Source organism: Astatotilapia calliptera, chromosome 17 (genome assembly GCF_964374335.1).
Source record: "Astatotilapia calliptera chromosome 17, fAstCal68.1, whole genome shotgun sequence".
NCBI lineage: Eukaryota > Metazoa > Chordata > Actinopteri > Cichliformes > Cichlidae > Astatotilapia > Astatotilapia calliptera.
In genome coordinates, this window is record NC_137438.1 from 29,588,951 (window position 1) to 29,607,782 (window position 18,832).

The window sequence follows — 18,832 nt, forward strand, 5'->3', positions numbered from 1 at the left end:
TCCATCTATAAGGGCTATAATCAGCTTTTAGTAGCTTTTGTGTGGCTGTGTGTAAGCATCAACGTCCCTCTGTAGTGTGCTCTATTAAATTTTAATTAACTTCCCCTTCCCCCTCCTCAACAACGAATATTCTTTCAATTTCCGATGTGGAGATGCAGAACAGGGCAGAGAGATGTGTATGTCAATGGCACAGGAGTTGTGGCGGGGGTGGGGGTGTATAGAACAAAAAGACAAAAGAGAAGGAAAAGTGAGAAAAAGAAAGGATTTGGCGCAATTCGTTTCCCCTAATTTCTAGCATGCACAATATTAAGGCCATTACAGACTGCCTCTGTCAGCACATTTGGAACAACACATTAGTTAGAAGGGGGATGATGATGATGAGGAGGAGGAGGAGGAATAATGGGAGAGTCTGTGGATCAACCTTTGAATAAGCTGGAATCCAAAGCTTGTTGCTGCAGTAACAAATACCTCTGACAGCAACAACGGGGCTTCTTGACTTTCTTATCCTCTTTATTGTCCTCAACAGTACTTTCACACTTAAACAGATAATGCATTTTTTACTTTGTTTTGGCATTCAGGTATGGATCAGCAACTTTCTGCTCCCACTGATCCAACTGTTTAATATGCCATTAGCACCACACATGTGTTAAAGATCAGTTTTTTCCCCAACACATAAAAATAATAGTGACTCAAGATCAAAGCAGCAGATCTGTGACATCAGTCATTATTTTTGTGCTTCTTCAGCTATCTTTCCCATTTCTTACGAGATGTTGGTTTAGTTCTGCAGTTTTCTAGACAAAAAAAAGAATTCTTCAGGTGGTATACACTGGTGGATCCCAAACTTTTTGAAACCTCAGGAACCCGTCACAGTGATTTTGTTTTTCCTTGGTAAACCTTCAAGATGAGGCATTCAGGTGTAGGACAGCACCCTTCCCTTCTACAGGAAAAGCTGTAAGTCAAGTCGGTTTTACTTCTTTTATGTTGTTCTTTTGTAAATCTTCCCCTCACTGCTCTGACAGCAGTAATTTCTGACTGCAGTGCTTCTGGCAGACTTGTGAGCCGGAAACCATGTCATGTAAGTATCACAGCTGGCAACCATGAAGTGTCTTGCCCAGTCTTAGCAACACTAGAACTATACAGTATCTAAGCTTGCCAAGCCAAAGGGTGAAAGAAAATGGATCCTAACAAAAACAACCTGTGAATGCTAGCACTGATGCGTGTCATTTTCGCATATAAATAGTGTTTTCAAAAGTGAGATGGCTTAGTGTGGATTTAATCTTAATACACTCTTCTGCCTCTTTCAGGCTCCCTCCCTTCCTGCGGTCTCCCTCCCTCCAGAGCAGTGCATTTGTCTTTCCTCTGGTAATGAGGAAAGGTCTGCAGAGACTTGAGACTGAAGCTTCATCAGCAAAGGCCGGTCTCATCATGCTGCACCGTGCACAACAAACACATACAAATAAGAGCATGCACACAGACGCACTCTCACTGGCTTCATCAGCAAAGACGAGTGTCATCATGCTGTGAGGTGCACATATATAAACACACGCACAGGCTTCATCAGCAAAGACCAGTCTCATCAAACAGCGTCTTGCACATGCTCGTAGAAAATGGGAGAAGAAGGGTGGGGCTGGGGGAAGAGGAAAGGAAAGAGAAATACAGTCCAGCAGAGGCAGTGCAGGTGATTGGACGATAGTATATTGAAGGGAAAAAAAAAATACTGGGAGAACAGGAAGAGAGAGCTAAAGAAAGAGACGCAAGGTGACAGGGGAAGAAAAGAAGACAGAAGCGACAGTGTGCCGAAACCAGGCCTAAGTACAAACAGTTTTATCTGTTGACACCCACTACCTCCTGACATGGCCGTCAACTGTACTTATTACCACATTCTTTGTAGATACACCAGCCTGTCACCCTGACACAAACACACCAGGGTTTAGAAACACACACAAAACCAACAACAGTTTATTCACCAGCACACCGGTTCTAAGAGGTGCACAGTAATCGTGGTGGTACACTGCAGGAGAGGACATAGCTTCTTGTACAATACACCCTCGCACTCTAGTAATTTCCAGTAGCAGACAGGTGGGTGCGATGGTCTGAACTCGGGGGCATCTCTGCACCGAGTCTGTCATACTGGTGTTTAGCCTTGCTATGGGCTCAGAGGCTTGCAAGTTTGCTAGGGATGTTATGACAGAGCTGCCTACATGGGTCAGCGGGCAAGAGATGTTTACTTTTGCTCTGTAATAGCAGTATATTGAGACAGAATAGTAGTTTTGTCCTGAATCAATCTCTGTGTTAATTTGAATGAAGTCACAGGAGTTTTCTAATGATCCTATAATAGAGAAGCTTCAAGTCCTAAACTACTGTATATGACACTGAATTGATGGTCTGTCTGATCTGAAAGAGCTGAAGCCAAAACAATTCATTTCTAGTTGATTAGCTAAATGACTAATCAGCAATTTTAAAGCAAGATAGAAGAAAATTAAAGCAGGTTACAACATTAAACCTTTAATTATATTAAACTTTAAAGGTTCTTCCAAAAAAAAGCAGAGAGTAATGCCTATGTATGTTTCGTTGTCTGATTTTTAGCGCAACATGAACAGCAGAACAAGCAAATACCATGTTTCTGTCAAAATTATTCAGAAAAAAGGTTTAAATTCTTCTTCTTTGGTTCCAACACATGCTTTGGATATTTTTCTTTTCAATATTTTGCTGAAAGAAACATAGAAATTGTTTTTCACTGACAGCAAGAGAAATGCTAAAATACTTTTTTTTTTTTGATTGGTTTCATTTCCTCTCCTAAGAAATACAGATATAAATACAATTTAAATCAGTTCCTCGTTAGGTAGGTAACAAAAATAAGGGGCTAATATTACCTTTAAGACAGATCAAATAAAACAAATAAAACAAAAACCTACCAAACAAACCACATGTCATTCTTCCTGCTGTTAGTGGAGGACAGAGTGCTGCTGATCCCATCAGTGTGTAAAATTTAATAATGAAACTGCATTTTAGCTTTGTAAACATGATTTAAATGTGATTCACAAGAAGAGGATTTGAGGTTTCTTGTTCCTGATAGTAAAATGATCATTTTCCACTGCTGTGTTGAAATCAAAAGGTTAAACAACTTAGCAACCATTATTTACTTTGATATTAAATCCCAGTGAAAGGCTAATTATATTAGATCTCTATTTAAGGTTTGTAAAAATGTTGCCAGGCAAAGAACAAAAATGTCTTCGTAGGCTGGAATGGATTGTTGCCAAGCAACACTTAAGTGTTTTTGAAAGTTTTCTAGTTGTACAACTATTGTAGCTTCTGGTCTTTTCAAAATAAAATATGCAGCAACAGCTCCACATATTTATCTAATTTCTGTCCTTGTCAAGAGACCACAGTATAAAGACAGAAAGAGAGAAAGACAGGTAGACACACAGGACAATGAGAGGTGATCAGTGCACTGGCAGGGTTGACCATACAGTGAATACACCCACACCCATACACACCTACACACACGCACATACACAGATGTGACATTGCAGTGACACACAGGTCTGCAGCATGTTCCCCAGAACTGTTTCCTGAGCAGATGGTCTGTGTGTGTCCACTTCTGTGCCGGTGTTTCGATATGTGTATGTGCGTGTGTGTTTGACCTTGACAGTCAAGTTGATATTGCTGCCAAATTCTGACTGAGAGACAAGAGGCCACTATAGGACCATACAAATACACATGGTCACACAAACACATACATACACACGCACACGTTTGACTTTTTTCACCCTGTGCAACATGAGCGATCGACATACTGTGGGCTTTCTCACTTTTTTTATACTGTATACAAACATGGACTGAACCACAAGGTGGCACTGTTCCCCCATCCTTTTGCACAGTGAAAGAGAGAGAGCAAAAAGGCAAGTGTGCATTCTTGTGTGAGTGCATGCATGCGTGTGTGTGTGTGTGTGTGTGTGTGTGTGTGTGTGTGTGTTCACGCCTTCTGCAGTGCTGCTCTACCGGCCTCACCTTACTTTTTAACTGACATTGGTGCCTGTTATGGCGCATTAGTCCAGGCATAACTGGTTCCTATATATAAGTACACACGTAGATAAAATAATCAAAGATCACACATGCATTAACAAGCATTCACACACCTAAGAACCCCCCCCCCCAAAAAAGAAGCATCTGCAGTTTCTCTGAAAAGCAGACTTCCTGCTGAGATTACTTCCTTTTTAAGTTTTGCTCTTAATTCTCAGGAGGTGGTAATAAAATACTGATGAATATTCTAGTTTTACCCCTCTTTATCAAACTGCTTCTTCACTGCTGACTCAGGTCAGACCATGTTAGTTTTCTCAAAACCTTTACAACAAAACTGTTAGACTTTACTAAATGGCATGTGTACATAAATTAATTAAAAACAAAGAAAAAAAAAGATTTTTCAATATAGGCCCCAGCTACTAAACGATTCACTCTGTCAATCACTAAGGTGTCTGTATTCATAAAATGCTTGTAGTACACTAAACGTTTAAATTGACATGTTTTTACCTTATTATTTTAGAGGTGGGTGGAATTTCACTCTTAAGATATTGTCAACTCAAGTAAATGCTGTTGATTTAAAAGAAACTGAAGGCATACAATCAGCAAAAAGTGCAGCTACACATCTGTAACTATGCACAGTTTTGTTATAGGAATATGTATTGCATATTTGTCTTTAAAAAAGGAAGATCTGGGTAGTTGAGAAGCATTAAAACATCAGTTGTGGCTTTCTGTATGCCATATATACATCAAGTTATTTCCTTCCACTCAAGATGGTCACTTCCACTAGGAAGCACAAGTTTACTTAATGCCCAGTCCATGTAAATGAGGTTATTTCAAAAAGCTGATAGGCTTAGGTATCTGTGCATACCCGATACATAACAGATGTGTGTAACCGACTCTGTATGTGTGTGAGTTTGTGTGTGTCTGTATGTGTTTGCAAGACTTGGTGTGTCTTGGAGCCGGAGGCCGGCCAATTCAAAAAGCCATGAATGCGTAAACAATGCGCTCTGCAATTCCCAATCAACACCTCCACACCACCCACGCCTTGTAATCAGACAGAGTGGGAGAAAGAGAGAAAAGACAGAAAAGCCATCACTGGCATGTCTCCATAATCAAAGTTGACAGAGGGGAGAAATAACATACTAATCAATGGTCCTCCACATCCAGTACAGTTCAGGTAATTTCAGTTTACTTATTTGTTTGGTTATTTTTTGTCTTCTTCAGGGGAAACTTGCCACTCTGGCACATTACAAACAATAGAAAAGCCCAAACTGCCAGTGCATAAACACCCAAGCACTCAAACACATAACACAAGAGAAGCTCATTAAACTTATAACATACTGTAAGATGCCCAGATGGCAGACACAGGAAAACACATTTTACTGTACAATGAGAATCAAATGCAGACAAACAGGGTTCCGAAAGTCACCTTAAAAGGAATAGTTGGTGCTGCTAAATGTGCTGAAACTCAAGTTGTTTAAGCATAATCTGTTATTCATTTTATAATACACTCATTTTCTCCTTCTTTCTTTCTTCCCATCTCTCTCTTGTGTTCATCTCCACTGTAAGATATTGTCTAACCATGCTGCCCTCTTCAAGTCAGTTCCATGCTTTTCCTTTCAAAGATGCCTTTTCGACAACTTCCCTTTACTTAGTTTTTCAATTTTCTTCCCCTCAAGCCATCTTTCTTTCTCCATCTTTTCCATCACCCTTCCTCTCACATACTCTCTGCTGTCAAGGACACAGGCTTCTCAAAGAAGGGGGGGAAAAATCATATGAATACAATGAATCACTCTTCTCCTTCCACCTTCTTCTCTCTTTCCTACCTCCTCCTCCCTCACTCCCTCCATCTTGTTTGCAAAGATGTCTGAGGTGCTGATTTCCCTTATGCCTGTCAGGGCAGAGCAGCGCTGGGCAACAGCAGTTAAGAGTCACAAAATGTAAATGTATGAATAAGAAAATAAACCGCAACAACAGCGTGGACACAGATACACAGTGTGGTTGACAATCTGTTTGACCATCTGTCAGCCTCACGCACTGACATAGTTGCTTTCTGAACTTGAAAACACTGTGCGAATCTGTGTGCGTCTGTGCAGGTGTGCTGTTAAAGCTGGACCAGTACACCGACTAATTTTAAACAGAACTGGTTATTATGATGACGCCACTATCCATTTCTGATTTGATGGATTCATAATACAGTTCACTTAATCTTTACCATTTATTTATCTTGCAAATAGTGGTTCTTCAAACTTGAGTAGCCATAGTATAAATTCAATGTGTGTTTAATGTCCTATTATCTTTAGTTGTGTGGCATGATATCTTTTTTTACCACTAAAACAGCAAAACCTATGGGGCAAAAAGCAACTATTGGCAAGAAAATGGCATTACAGTTTACAAAAACTCAATATCTGCACAAAATATCCATTTCCTCTTTGTCCTGTTAAAGGCTATCAATCTTTAAAACAGAAATGGAAATTCATACGCTTTTATTGATACTAGACCCATTATCGAGTGTTCTTATTGGCCTGATTCTTTACTGATTTTCTCCATTGACCTGTGATCAGATTTCTTCTTTAAAAAAGCAGACTTACATAGTTTTTCACAACTGTCAATAACACAATATTACCCGAGGCTACACAGAACAGCCCAAGCCTGAAAGCCTGAACAGAAAACTGCCTACAGGTCAGTGCCTTCACCCTGATAAGAGACAGAATTATGAATTCATTGCACTTTCCTCAAACTACAGTATACGATAGAGTAGAAATAAAATGTGCATTGAAAAGCTTTACTGCCAGCAGTAACAATAACTGGACTGTAGCAGGTGGCTGAGGGGAGCACTTGTTTGTAAATGCAGTAGCTGACATTTATTTTTTATCATACCTGTAAATATTAGCTATCTAATTAGCCTGCTGTTCTCTCTGTTACACTTGTATAGAAAACACTCATGAGCTCTGGTAGAACTGGAAAAGATGCTAAAAAGGTGCAAAGGAAGCAGGCAAACGTAACCCTTAACACCGTTTCACTTGTTGTTCAGCTGATTTTCACTTATGTGAAGAAGATTTTGTGTGAGTTATTGTTCTCCCACTGACACAGACAACGTTGCTTTCTCTGCATGCTGGAAGTGGGAAATAAACATCACGGTGTCTAGATTAAGAGGTAGCATGAGCAGCACCCATGCAGCTCTGCTGTTCTGTTTATGCCACACACTATGCGTTATGGTGGGTGGATTTTGATATCTTTGCAAACAAGTGAACCAATTAAAACTGTTTTGCGATGCCCAGCTAGCAGAAATGCATGCTATCAATATAGTGCTGTATTGATAAGCTCAAAAGCAAAGATTCAGATGGATTGGACAACATAAAGCTGGGATCCCTACGGTTGCTAGTTATGTCCAAGGCACTGAGTGGAAGGCTTGTTTCAGCTACTGAACCACAGAAACTGCTCCAGGGAAGCTTTGTTAGCTTAGCTTTCCTCTCCATGCTCAAAATGTGGAAAAGGACTCTAACCTGGCAAAGTCGAGGTCTGCCTCCCTGGACATGGTGATGTTGGTGAGGTTTTGCTGGAGGACAAAAATGTTCCTGCACATTTTCTTGATGCCAGACTCGCTGATCCTCTTGAAGTATTGAGCCCCATTGATCAGAATACAGGAGATCAGATGACCAAGACCTGGTAAGAGATGAGAAAAAAAGAGGCATGAAGGATATGTGATTATATCAGGAAAGATATATTCAATTCTTTTTATTTTTAAGGAAATTTGGGAATAAGAAAGAACATTTTAACAATGTTTTCAGACTCGCAGGTTCTTTGAAAGTTGTTGAAGAGAGCTGTATTTTAAAGGCAGTTACTTAAACGTCACCCTAGGGGGGCTGCTGACCTTCAAAAATATACTGGAACTTGTGTTGCTGCAAGGCGGCCCCCATGGCTTCCTCTATGGCTGAGATGTCCTTGTTCAGTTTGACCACCAGAGGGTCATAGTCCATGCTCTCAACATTAGCCACAATAGCATAATTTCCTTGTTTGGTCAGGGGGATCAGGTAATGGAAACAGTGCACCCTGGATTAAAACAGGGAAAGAAAAGAGAAAATAGAAAATTAAATGCTGTAGATAATTAATAGGTTTTTCTTCTCCAATTTTTTTTACCTTTCGCTGTCTGGAAATTAAAAGTTACATATTCTGCTTTGTCAAGAACATTCTGCCATCCAAATTCTTTGACAACTATGTATTGATATGCCGAAATAAACTATGAACTATGCTGAGTGTCCAACATGAGAACGACAAGGAAAAATGGTGAGTCAGGAAATATGTATGAACTGTATTATTCTCTGTGCTTTGGAGGTTAACATAGTTAGAAGGCACTTTAGCGGGCGGAGAGTGTTCTCATTCCTCAAGCCCCACTAAACCTACTCTAATACTTATAATTTCTACAGAAATCATTCTGTTTATAGAGTACTCATAATATATCCACTTGTACAACTACCACTACATCACTGTTGGATACCAGTCACCTGAGCAAAGTGTTGTAGAGCAGATTGTTGAATATGCTGTGCACTTCTGAGGAGTTTTAAACCTTAAATGGAGCTGCTTATATACTTAATGCCATGTCTAATAAATCTACTAAGGTCAATTGTCCTTTCAAACTATTTAATTTGTAGAAAGCACACTTATGTCTATAACACAGTTTTGTGTATTTTTCCTCGCATATTTTATCTTGAGTGTTTTAGAGGCAGTAGTTAAAGGAAGACTGTTGTACCAGAATGGCAAGAAAACCCCCAGCTATAGCAGAATAACTGGGTTGAGGACCTTGCCAAAGAATTTTTGTATTCACCTTTTCCTAGTCAGATTTTTCAGCCGTTTTTTTTTTTTTTAATGGATTCATAGCTAAATGCCACAAATAAACTAAAATACCAGAAATGCTCTCAAAGTTTTGATTATTGTTATGTAAAAATGTCATTTTAGAGGGATTATTAAGTGGAAATACCGATAATAAGTAAACCAACCCTTTAATCTCAACCTTATCCAAATATTTCCTGCCCATAGTACAAACATCTAATAATACTTTTAGGATTTTAATAGTTAGAGCAGGTGGATTTTGACCTATCCTTTAACAATACATTCTGTTTTTCAGGTTCCCTAAAGACCTATAAATTAGTATGAGGTCTTTGAAGTCCACAGAAAGCTAATTTCGGTCTAGACTTAAAAAGTCAATAGTTTTATAATTCCATAATCACACTGCCCAGAGCTGAAGGGTATAAAATTATATGGGTGAATTTCTCTTCCTCCCTAAGGCAAAGCCAACAACTACACAGCATTTTCAAAGCCTCCATCCGACCTCCTTCTCTCTCTATTCAATCATTTCTCCCACTTAGCCCACTCTAGCTTTCTTCTTTAACCCCCACTCCTACTTTAACTTCACTCATCTCTCTTCCATCTTTTCATCCACCCCCCCACCCACCCCTTCTTCTTTCTTGCTCATGGCTTCATTTAGCTGGTACCACTATCAAGGGAAATTTGCTAGATGGGGAGAGTCAATGGAGTGTAGCATATAGCTAGACATCAGCCTCAGGGAGGGTTTTCTACTGGAATCATCAACAATATTGCATAAGCTACACAATGGTCTAGAGGGAAATAGTAGTACATGGATGGATGGAAGAAATGGGGAGGGATGATGGAGGACTATTAGAGGATGTGGGTGTGAGAAAGTATATGGTGTGGTAAATTAACTTAGATATTGACATTCAAAACACACACTGAAGATACATTTCTGAACTCGTGCATTAAGGGCATGCGTGTGATGCCACTGGTTCTTTTAACTCATCTGATTTAATGACACGTGCTCTGAGCAATGTTGTGTGTAGGAACCAAATACACACGGCTTGAAAGTTTGGGGTAACTCATAACTCGCACTTGTATTCGTTGAATGACCTTGTACAGTAAAAAGGAAATATAACCAAGACATTGACAGACATTTTTAGTAAAATAAACATTTTGTCCTTTAAACTTCACCTTCCTCAAAGAAATGCCCATCTGCAGCAGTCATAGCCTTGCAGACCTTTGGCATTTTGCTGAGGCATTCCAGAGAAATTTGACCCTATGTTTCCCAAAGCGTTTCTCACAAGTTGTATTAGTTTGACAGCTGCTTCTTACATACCATATAATCAAGTTGTCAACATCAATCGGGTTGTGTTCCAGTGACTGTGCAGGCCACACCATAACAGAGACAACAGCATTTGACTGTTTCCTCTTTAAGCAGTTTGGACCTGTGCTTTGGTTCAGTGTTCATTTCGCTGACCAGTAATTTTCGTCACCGAACTTTTATTTTTTGCCAAAAACAAGACGATAACTAAATAAAATGTAACTGACAATGACGTGTACTGACAAGTTTGTCAACAAATAAATATTTGATGAAAATTATCCTTGAGAGACGAGAGCCAATCAGGACTGAGTAAGTTCTAAATAATTTAGAAAGGTGGGACGAGTTTGGATGCATGCACATTATGCAATAAGGTTAGATGCGCCTATTTGATCAGCCCTTGAGAAACAATACAACTTAGAAACAAACGAAATCGAAAACTTGCTGTCAAAGTGACTGCTTTGGTCACTGTCCTCCTGTTTGGAAACTAGCACCCCCCACCCCAAGTCTATGTTTGTTCGACAATCAGAATCTTCATCTCCTAGTGGCCAGTCTCACATGGATTTGTCTTTGCAAGTTTGTCTTACATTCGCATCCCAAAGCCGGCATCAAGGAGCCACTTCTTCACTGTTCATGGTAAAACATGTGTCTTCTGGATACAAAGCTGCTTGTTGAGTAAGACCAGTAACTCTTTGTTTTCTCAAACAATACACTCTGATGTACTTTTCTTACTTGCTCAGTTGGTTCTCGCTCTGTCTGTTTTTTAACTGCTCTGTTACGAGAGTAGTATACTTCTTCTAAAATCTGGCAATTTACTACTTTGATCTTATTTTAAATGGGGGGAAAAAAGCTTTTGTTTCAAAAACAAAGACATTTAAGTGACCCCAGCCTTTTCAGCGGCAGTATAATTCTGCTTCTTTGTTCAGTGACGCAAATGAATGTTATGAACGTAGTGATTACAGACTTCCTGGGAAGAAGGTGAAGGGGAAGTGCAACACGCACAGTTAGAGTGGCATTATTTGATGTGCTTCAAATAATATTCACATAAAAATATCAGGCAGATAACATGTGCAGGAGGACCTTGATGAGTTGAGGCTCATCATTGCCACATGAATCATTATGGTGGCAGCGTACAGACTTGGAAAACAATGACTGCAGTTGTTTTGAATGATGAATGATGATAGCTGAAGCAATAGAATTTCCCAGTGATATTATTTGTTTTCAAAACATTTTGTCTTCCAAAATCTATTTATGCTAAAAACTCATTACCTTAAGGTGAATACATCACAATGCTCGTATAATTCAATTTGACACAACCTGCTTTTAACTCTGCATTTAGAGTCTAATGCTTTCTGTGTATGCATTGTTTATACTTTTATGACTTGCCTAAAAAAAATGATCAACTATTATGACCAATTTCTTTATATTAAGTAGGTATTGTAAAAATATTTGTATGAATAAAATAATTAAATATGCTGAATTTTGTCATATTACTGCATAAAGGAGAGACATAAGAGTTGGGCAGTTTCTCCTGCATACCTGACCTCCAGATGCAGCACCAGCAGGCAACGGTCTGCAATATCTTGGAAGCCCCTGGACAGGTCGTTGAGGGTCTGGAGAATCTGCTCCCTGCTGCGTTCACTCTCTCCAACCACCTGGCTGTCTGTTGGGATCATAGAGATGTAGGAAGATGAGAACACACGATAGGCATAGAAAAACTCAATTATTGCAAACAGGAGCAGTTGAAGTGAGTAAAAGGACCATTATAAATGGTTTCTGCATCCTGTGTTACAGCTATTTGAAAGGCGGTGTGCGTACACTCATTTAACAGGTGCTTTTTAAAACATAGGGGATGAGTCAAGTATTCCGTTAATGTGATTTAATGTCAAAATGTAAAATATGTGCAAAAAAATAAAAAATAAATGTGTACATTAACAAAGGCACTTGTCTTGCCTTTGTTACTTCATGCTTATTATATTTTGTGGAGATTACCTAGTTCTTATTGAAAAATAATGAATATATTTCTATAACTTTGAACATCACACATTGAACGTCTGCATGCTGGTCGACACACTGCACAGACAAAGGTTAAAACAGGGTTAATCAGTCAGAGATAAACAGTTTTTGAGGCTTTCAATTGTAAAATATGTTTTATTTTGCTCTTAACTGAGTACTATTGATTCACTATTATTGATTCACCCACTAATAGGGAAAACAACAAGTATGATAACCTGTTTAAAAGAGGATGATGTTAAAATAAGAACAAGAGCAAATGAGTTTACTGCACATATTGTATTGGTACCGCAATATATTGTTTTTATTTCACTTTATTGTACTGTGTTGATATTGTATTTGTATTGTTGTTGCAGTGAATTGTATTGTATTTTTACTGTGCTGCCCGTTCCCAGCACTCAAAACAAAACTGAATAAGTACTGTAAGTGGGTAAATGGGTAACATATATGAGGAGAAATCATGCCATTTTAGCTTATATAGATTAGAAAATAACAACAAACTAATCTGATCAAAAAATGAAGGGACCACTCAATCAACACATATCACAAGTCAGTTAAACTTCGGGGACATCGATCTGTCCAGTTAAGAAGCATGAACCATTGTGAATCCATCTCAGCTGCTTTGGTGCAAATCAAAGTGACAAGAGGTGCACTGGAGAAGCAACAACAAGACAATCCCCAAAAAGGGAATGAATTTGCAGGTGGTGGCCACAGACCATTGCTTTCTTCTTATCCCTCCTGACCAGTTTTTCTCTAATTTCGGTTTTTGTCAGTGCCCTGTCACTGCTGGCAGCATTAGAGAGTAATTACAGCCCAGTCAGGTTGCTCATATAGTTTGTTTATTCCAGTCATGGCCCATCCATACCTAGGTCTACTTTGTCTCCCAGCACAGTCTCAAGAATGTGGGTGAGATAGCAGGAGATGGGCTACATGGGTTACATAAGGACAGGTGGACAGGTCCATATTTGGCATCAACCCCACAGCAGGACTGGTATTTGCTCCTTAGTACAAGAAGCAACAGGAGGAGCACTGCTAGAACCTTACAAAATGACCTCCAGCAGGCTACTTGTGCATTGTACTAAACTAGAGTGTCACTCTTTTTACAAAGTTTTAAGGTTTGGAATCTGCTGAAAAGTCCTTGAAAGCTAGGGAAAAGCCTGCCAGCCCGTGGTGTTTTTCTTAAACTGCCCTTGAGCTCCCAAACATTGTCCTAAGATTGTTATTAATGTGTTGTTTTGTTACTCTGCAGTAATAAGCATGTATTCCATTCCATATTGACATTATCAAGTTCTGTAAATAACGTTAGCTCATATGGTACACACATTCGCAAACTCATTAGTTCAGCTTCACACACTTCCTGAGTCCTTCAGCATGTTCCTGTACTTTCTTCCCATTACTTGTGCTGAGGCAGCAAGAGCATGTGTCACTGCACTGCATTGTAAGCCACACAAAAGACCTGAGTGTGTGTGTGTGTGTGTGTGTGTGTGTGTGTGTGTGTGTGTGTGTGTGTGTGTGAAAGAGAGAGAACCAGAGAGCATGATGAGTGTATATAAATTCAGCTCAGCATAGATCAATGGCCATAAATTAACAAGGAGAGGAAAAGGAGAGAAATTGGCCCCGTCACTCATATGTAAGTCTATTTGGTCAATGAGGCGAGTGTGTGTGTGTGTGTGTGTGTGTGTGTGTGTGTGTGTGTGTGTGTGTGTGTGTGTGTGTGTGTGTGTGTGTGTGTGTGTGTGTGTGTGTGTGTCCATGAGAGGGTGTTGGTGTGTGTACAAAGAGTGACTGTTGAGCAGGAGAATGCAGGGGTCCACGATCGATGTGCTGCAGTCAAAACCAGCTCCCTAGTTATTCTTCCTGCCCTTCCGAAGGTCACACATGCATGCAAGCTGGTACACATGCATGCATACACACCGCTAAGAACAAAGAAGTTAATAATTAAATATGCTGAATTATGAATATGCAATTAAGTGATGATTATTCTTTCTTCTCCTTGACTCTTTTGAATTATACCACCAAAAAAGCCATGTCTACCTTAACTGTGTTCTCACTAGGCTACATATAGAACGTGTAAAAACAATCTCCAACTGCAATTTCTTCCTTTCAGAAGACTGCTTAGAAATGTATGTTTCAACACAGCCTGAGCTCTCTTAGACAAGCTTTCTTGTAGTTTCTGTAAGTGTTCTTCAGGAATAATTCTCTAGGCTTCTTGAAGTACATTCAAAGTTATTGTTTGGACTTTGTTCCAGTTTTGCTCTGTTCTTTGTTTTAGCTCTGGGGAGGCCAATCCATGACCAACAGTGTTCCACTGTGTTCTTTTGCACTGGAAGTGTATTTGGCATCTCTGTCATGCTGAAAATTGAAGCCACTACCAGTCAGATACTATTACATGATGGATCAAAAATATGACAGTACTGTTCTGTGTTTATAATTCCATCAATTTTGACAAGATCGCCAACATCACTGGCTGAAATGCATCCCAAAAACACGACTCCACTGTGTTTTACAGATGGCTGTAGACACTCATTGTTGTACTTCTCCTGACTTCTACCGCACATACCGAAGACAATTTGAAACCAAAATCTACAATTTGGATTCATTACTCTATAAGAACTGCTGGCACTGACTTTCAGTCCAGCCCTTACCTTAGCTTTCTCTCCCTCCTTCCTTTGTTAAGAATGGCTTCTTGACAGCCACCCTTAAACTAAGACCATGGCTGATGAGGCTTCAGTGAACAGTAGATAGACTGAAGGGCCAGATGCATCTCTCAGGTCCTATGTCAACTCTTTGCTGGGAATTTGCCTATTTCTTAAGAATCTTACATCACTTTAACATATTGCTAATCTGCTGTACTTTTCAAGCCTAAAACGATTAGTTATGTCTATAACTTCTGTTCCCTGAAGGAGAGGAACGAGGTACAACACATAAGTATGGGATATCACGCCCTCGCGTGTCCTGGCTGAAGAAACCTTTATTCACGCCTTTACGGCAGATGACGTGTGATGACACGCGCAAGGCCCCGCCCGCACATATAGCCGCTGCCATCACCGTCATCCCTCAGTTCGATAGCCGCTCTTCACCGAGCCAACTGCTCAGTGGGGCCACCCTGTGTTGTACCTCGTTCCTCTCCTTCAGGGAACAGAAGTTATAGACATAACTAATCGTTCCCTTTCAGTCGATTCACTCGGTACAACACATAAGTATGGGACCTATATACACGCCCCGCAGAGCAGCCACCGAACCGGAACGGGACCACCACATCCTTAGTGAGTGGTAGACCCAGCAGAAAGGACAGCATGAGCCACCGAAGGGGCTGTAACGTCCAACCGATAAAACCGCACAAAAGTGTGCGGCGACGCCCAATTAGCCGCTGCACAAATATCAGCCACAGGCACCCCTCTAAAAAGAGCCCATGAGGTCGCCATCCCCCTGGTGGAATGAGCTCCCACCCCGTGGGGCAACGCAAAACCTCCGGTGCTGTATGCCAGCGAGATAGCTTCTACAATCCAGTGGGACAGCCTCTGTCTGGACAGAGCTCTACCCCTATTCGGATTAGCGAAGCAGACAAACAACTGGTCACACAAACGCACATCCCGAGTGCGCTCAATGTAGGTGCGTAGCGCACGCACCGGACAAAGAGAATGCACCCTCCTCTGCTCCTCAGATTCAAAAGGAGGGGAGCAAAAGCTCAGCAACTCAAACTCCATTGAACTATAAGATGCAGGCATGACCTTGGGAAGATAGGCGGCATGAGAGGCGGATGCTGTCCAAGATAAAGACAATGTTGGATAACACCTCCCACCCACTCCATGACATGTTGGTCAGTCACAGGAGCTCGTTCAGTGAGAGACTGAGATTACCGAAAAGCACCACTGAACGACACAGGAAATCATTCCTGCCTGTGGCCATCTCCCTGTACAACGCATCCACTTAACACACTGTTTGCTGCTACAACTACACATGTTTCTTTTCCAAATATTTATTTATAAGTGACTTATGTATGTATGTATGTATATATATGTATATATTGTACTATTCTTAGTTAGCGTATTGTCTGTCTTGTCTTAATGTTGGTTTAAAATGGAGCACTGTAACAAAAAATAATTTCCCCCAGGGATCAATAAAGTATTCTGATTCTGATTCTGATTCTGATTCTGATTCGGACGCAATACGACCTTGCGGCCATCAGGAGAAAACTGTGTGCAGGCAGGATGCACAGACAGCGCATGAAGGTCCCCCACTCGCTTCGCCGAGGCCAAAGCGAGAAGTAATGCGGTCTTATACGAAAGAAGTTTCATATCTACCGACTCAACGGGTTCAAACGGAGGGCCACAAAGGGCCTCCAGCACCAAAGACAAGTCCCAAGCCGGGACACTGGACTTAAGCACGGGCCTCAGCCGGCGAACCCCTTTCAGAAAACGCACGGCGAGGGGATGCGCACCTGGTGTCACCCCGTCAAAACCGATATGACAAGCAGATATAGCCGCTAAATAAACCTTGATCGTCGAAAACGAAAGGCCTTTATCCAACAGCTCCTGCAGGAATGTTAAAACATCCACAATAGAGCACTGAAATGGGAGAGTGTGGCGGTCCTGGCACCATCGCTCGAAGGCTCGCCATTTGTAAGCGTACAAGCCCCTAGTAGACGAGGCCCTGGCGCTCTGAATCGTCGCTACCACACTAGGTGGCAGACCCTTAGCAACCAAGTTTAACCTCTCAGCAGGTAAGCATGAAGGTGCCACAGATCCGGGCGCGGATGAAACACTTCCCCCCCCGCCTGAGAGAGGAGATCCCTGCGGAGAGGAAGCTGCCAAGGACTTGCTGCAAGCAGGCTGATTATTTCTGCATACCACGACTTCGCGGGCCACCAAGGGGCCACCAGGATCAGAGAGAGGGAATGCCGACGCACCCTCTCCAGAATTGGAGATATCATTTCCACTGGGGGAAATGCATACAGGAGCACGTCTGGCCATTGGTGCGCTAGCGCGTCCAAGCCCAAGGGTGCATCGTGGTCGATTATGGAGAAGTACAGGGGGCAGTGAGCATTCACCCTGGAAGCAAAAAGATCTATTTGCGCCTCGCCAAATAGATCCCAAATCTGAGCCACTATTGAAGGGTGTAACCTCCATTCTCTCACCAGAGGACCCCCCCTGGAGAGAAGGTCCGGCCCCAGGTTCAGGTGGCCCGGGACATGGGTGGCTCTTAGAGTCAGAAAATGAACACTGCACCATAACAGCAGAGAGCGAGACAGCTGCAACAGGGGAAGAGAGCGTGTTCCTCCCTGCCTGTTTATATAAGACACCACTGTTGAATTGTCCGTCCTGACTAAGACATGCTGGCCCTGCAGGACTGGACGGAAACGCTTTAGAGCTAAGAACACTGCTAACAGCTCTAAGTGGTTGATGTGCAGCTGGCGCTGAGCCGCGGACCAGATCCCTCTCACTGACGCACCCTCGCACAGCGCTCCCCACCCACTTAGGGAAGCATCTGTGGACACCACCTTGCGAAACAACACCCTCCCAATCCGAGAGCCCTGGTGCAGTAGCCCGGGCTCCCTCCAAGGACGGAGAGCTAGCATGCAAGACGCAGTCACCGGCAGCCTCCTCCGGAGGTGACGCGAAGCACACAAACGGTGAGAGAGAGTCCAGCGTTGAAACGCTCTCATTTTCAACAGCCCAAGCGGCACTACGGCGATCATAGATGCCATCATGCCCAACAAGCGCAATATCGTCTGGAAACGCAGTCTGCGTCCCAGCTGAAATTGAGCGAGGCAGCGATGAAACGCGGCCACTCTGTGCTCTGACAACCGTGCGCGGCTGGAAAGAGAGCATATTTCCAGACCGAGAAAAGCGATCTGTTGACCTGGGATTAGCGAGCTCTTCTGAAAGTTCACAGAGAACCCCAGTGTCTGAATGTGTGACAGAACCCGCGACAGCTGCGTCTCCGCCTGTTCTCTGGAGCAAGCCACGAGAGCCCAGTCGTCCAGGTAGGCCAAGATGCGGATGCCCCTCTTCCTGAGGGGCGCTAGCGCTGCCTCGGCACATTTCGTAAAGGTGCGGGGAGCGAGCGACAGCCCGAACGGCAGCACTAGGTATTCGTAGGCTACGCCCTCGAATGCAAACCTCAGAAACTGCCTGTGTTTCGGGTGTATAGCGACATGAAAATAAGCATCTGTTAGATCGATTGTCGCAAACCAATCTCCCGGGCCGACTGCACTCAGGAGCTGTCTGAGTGTTAGCATCCTGAACCTGTACGTTCGCAGGTACGTGTTCAAGACTCGCAGGTCGAGGATGGGACGAAGCCCTCCCCCTTTCTTCGGAATGACAAAATAACGGCTGTACCAACCTTTGTCCGTCTCCGAAGCGGGGACCACCCGTATTGCTCTCTTCTGTAATAGCGCCTGTATTTCCTCTCTGAGTACCAAGGCTGCCTCGGGGTTGACAATCGTGTTCACGACTCTTTGGAAACGAGGCGGCTTGACCCGGAACTGCAACCGGTAACCCATGGCAACGGTTTGCAGCACCCACGGAGAGGGGGCGCAAGCGCGCCACTGAGGGAAGTGAGCAGCCAGCCGGCTGGCCTGCAGCACTGACGGCGGGGCGCCGTCGCCCCCCAGTGTGTCTGCAGGGGACTGCATCCCCTGCCTGACCTGGCTCATTTCGCCTG

The 18,832-nt window shown here is 42.4% G+C and overlaps 1 protein-coding gene across 1 annotated transcript in view; it reads right to left on the reverse strand.

Moving 5' to 3' along the window:
* The window catches only part of exoc4 (exocyst complex component 4), a 144,260-nt gene that overhangs the window by 9,950 nt on the left and 115,478 nt on the right, over window positions 1-18,832 (reverse strand). The window contains exons 17-19 of the mRNA XM_026147677.2: window positions 11,693-11,816; window positions 7,898-8,076; window positions 7,530-7,689 (exon numbers count right to left, since the gene is read on the reverse strand). Coding sequence (XP_026003462.1) covers window positions 7,530-7,689; window positions 7,898-8,076; window positions 11,693-11,816 — 463 coding nt within the window. The remainder of the gene's footprint in view (window positions 1-7,529; window positions 7,690-7,897; window positions 8,077-11,692; window positions 11,817-18,832) is intronic.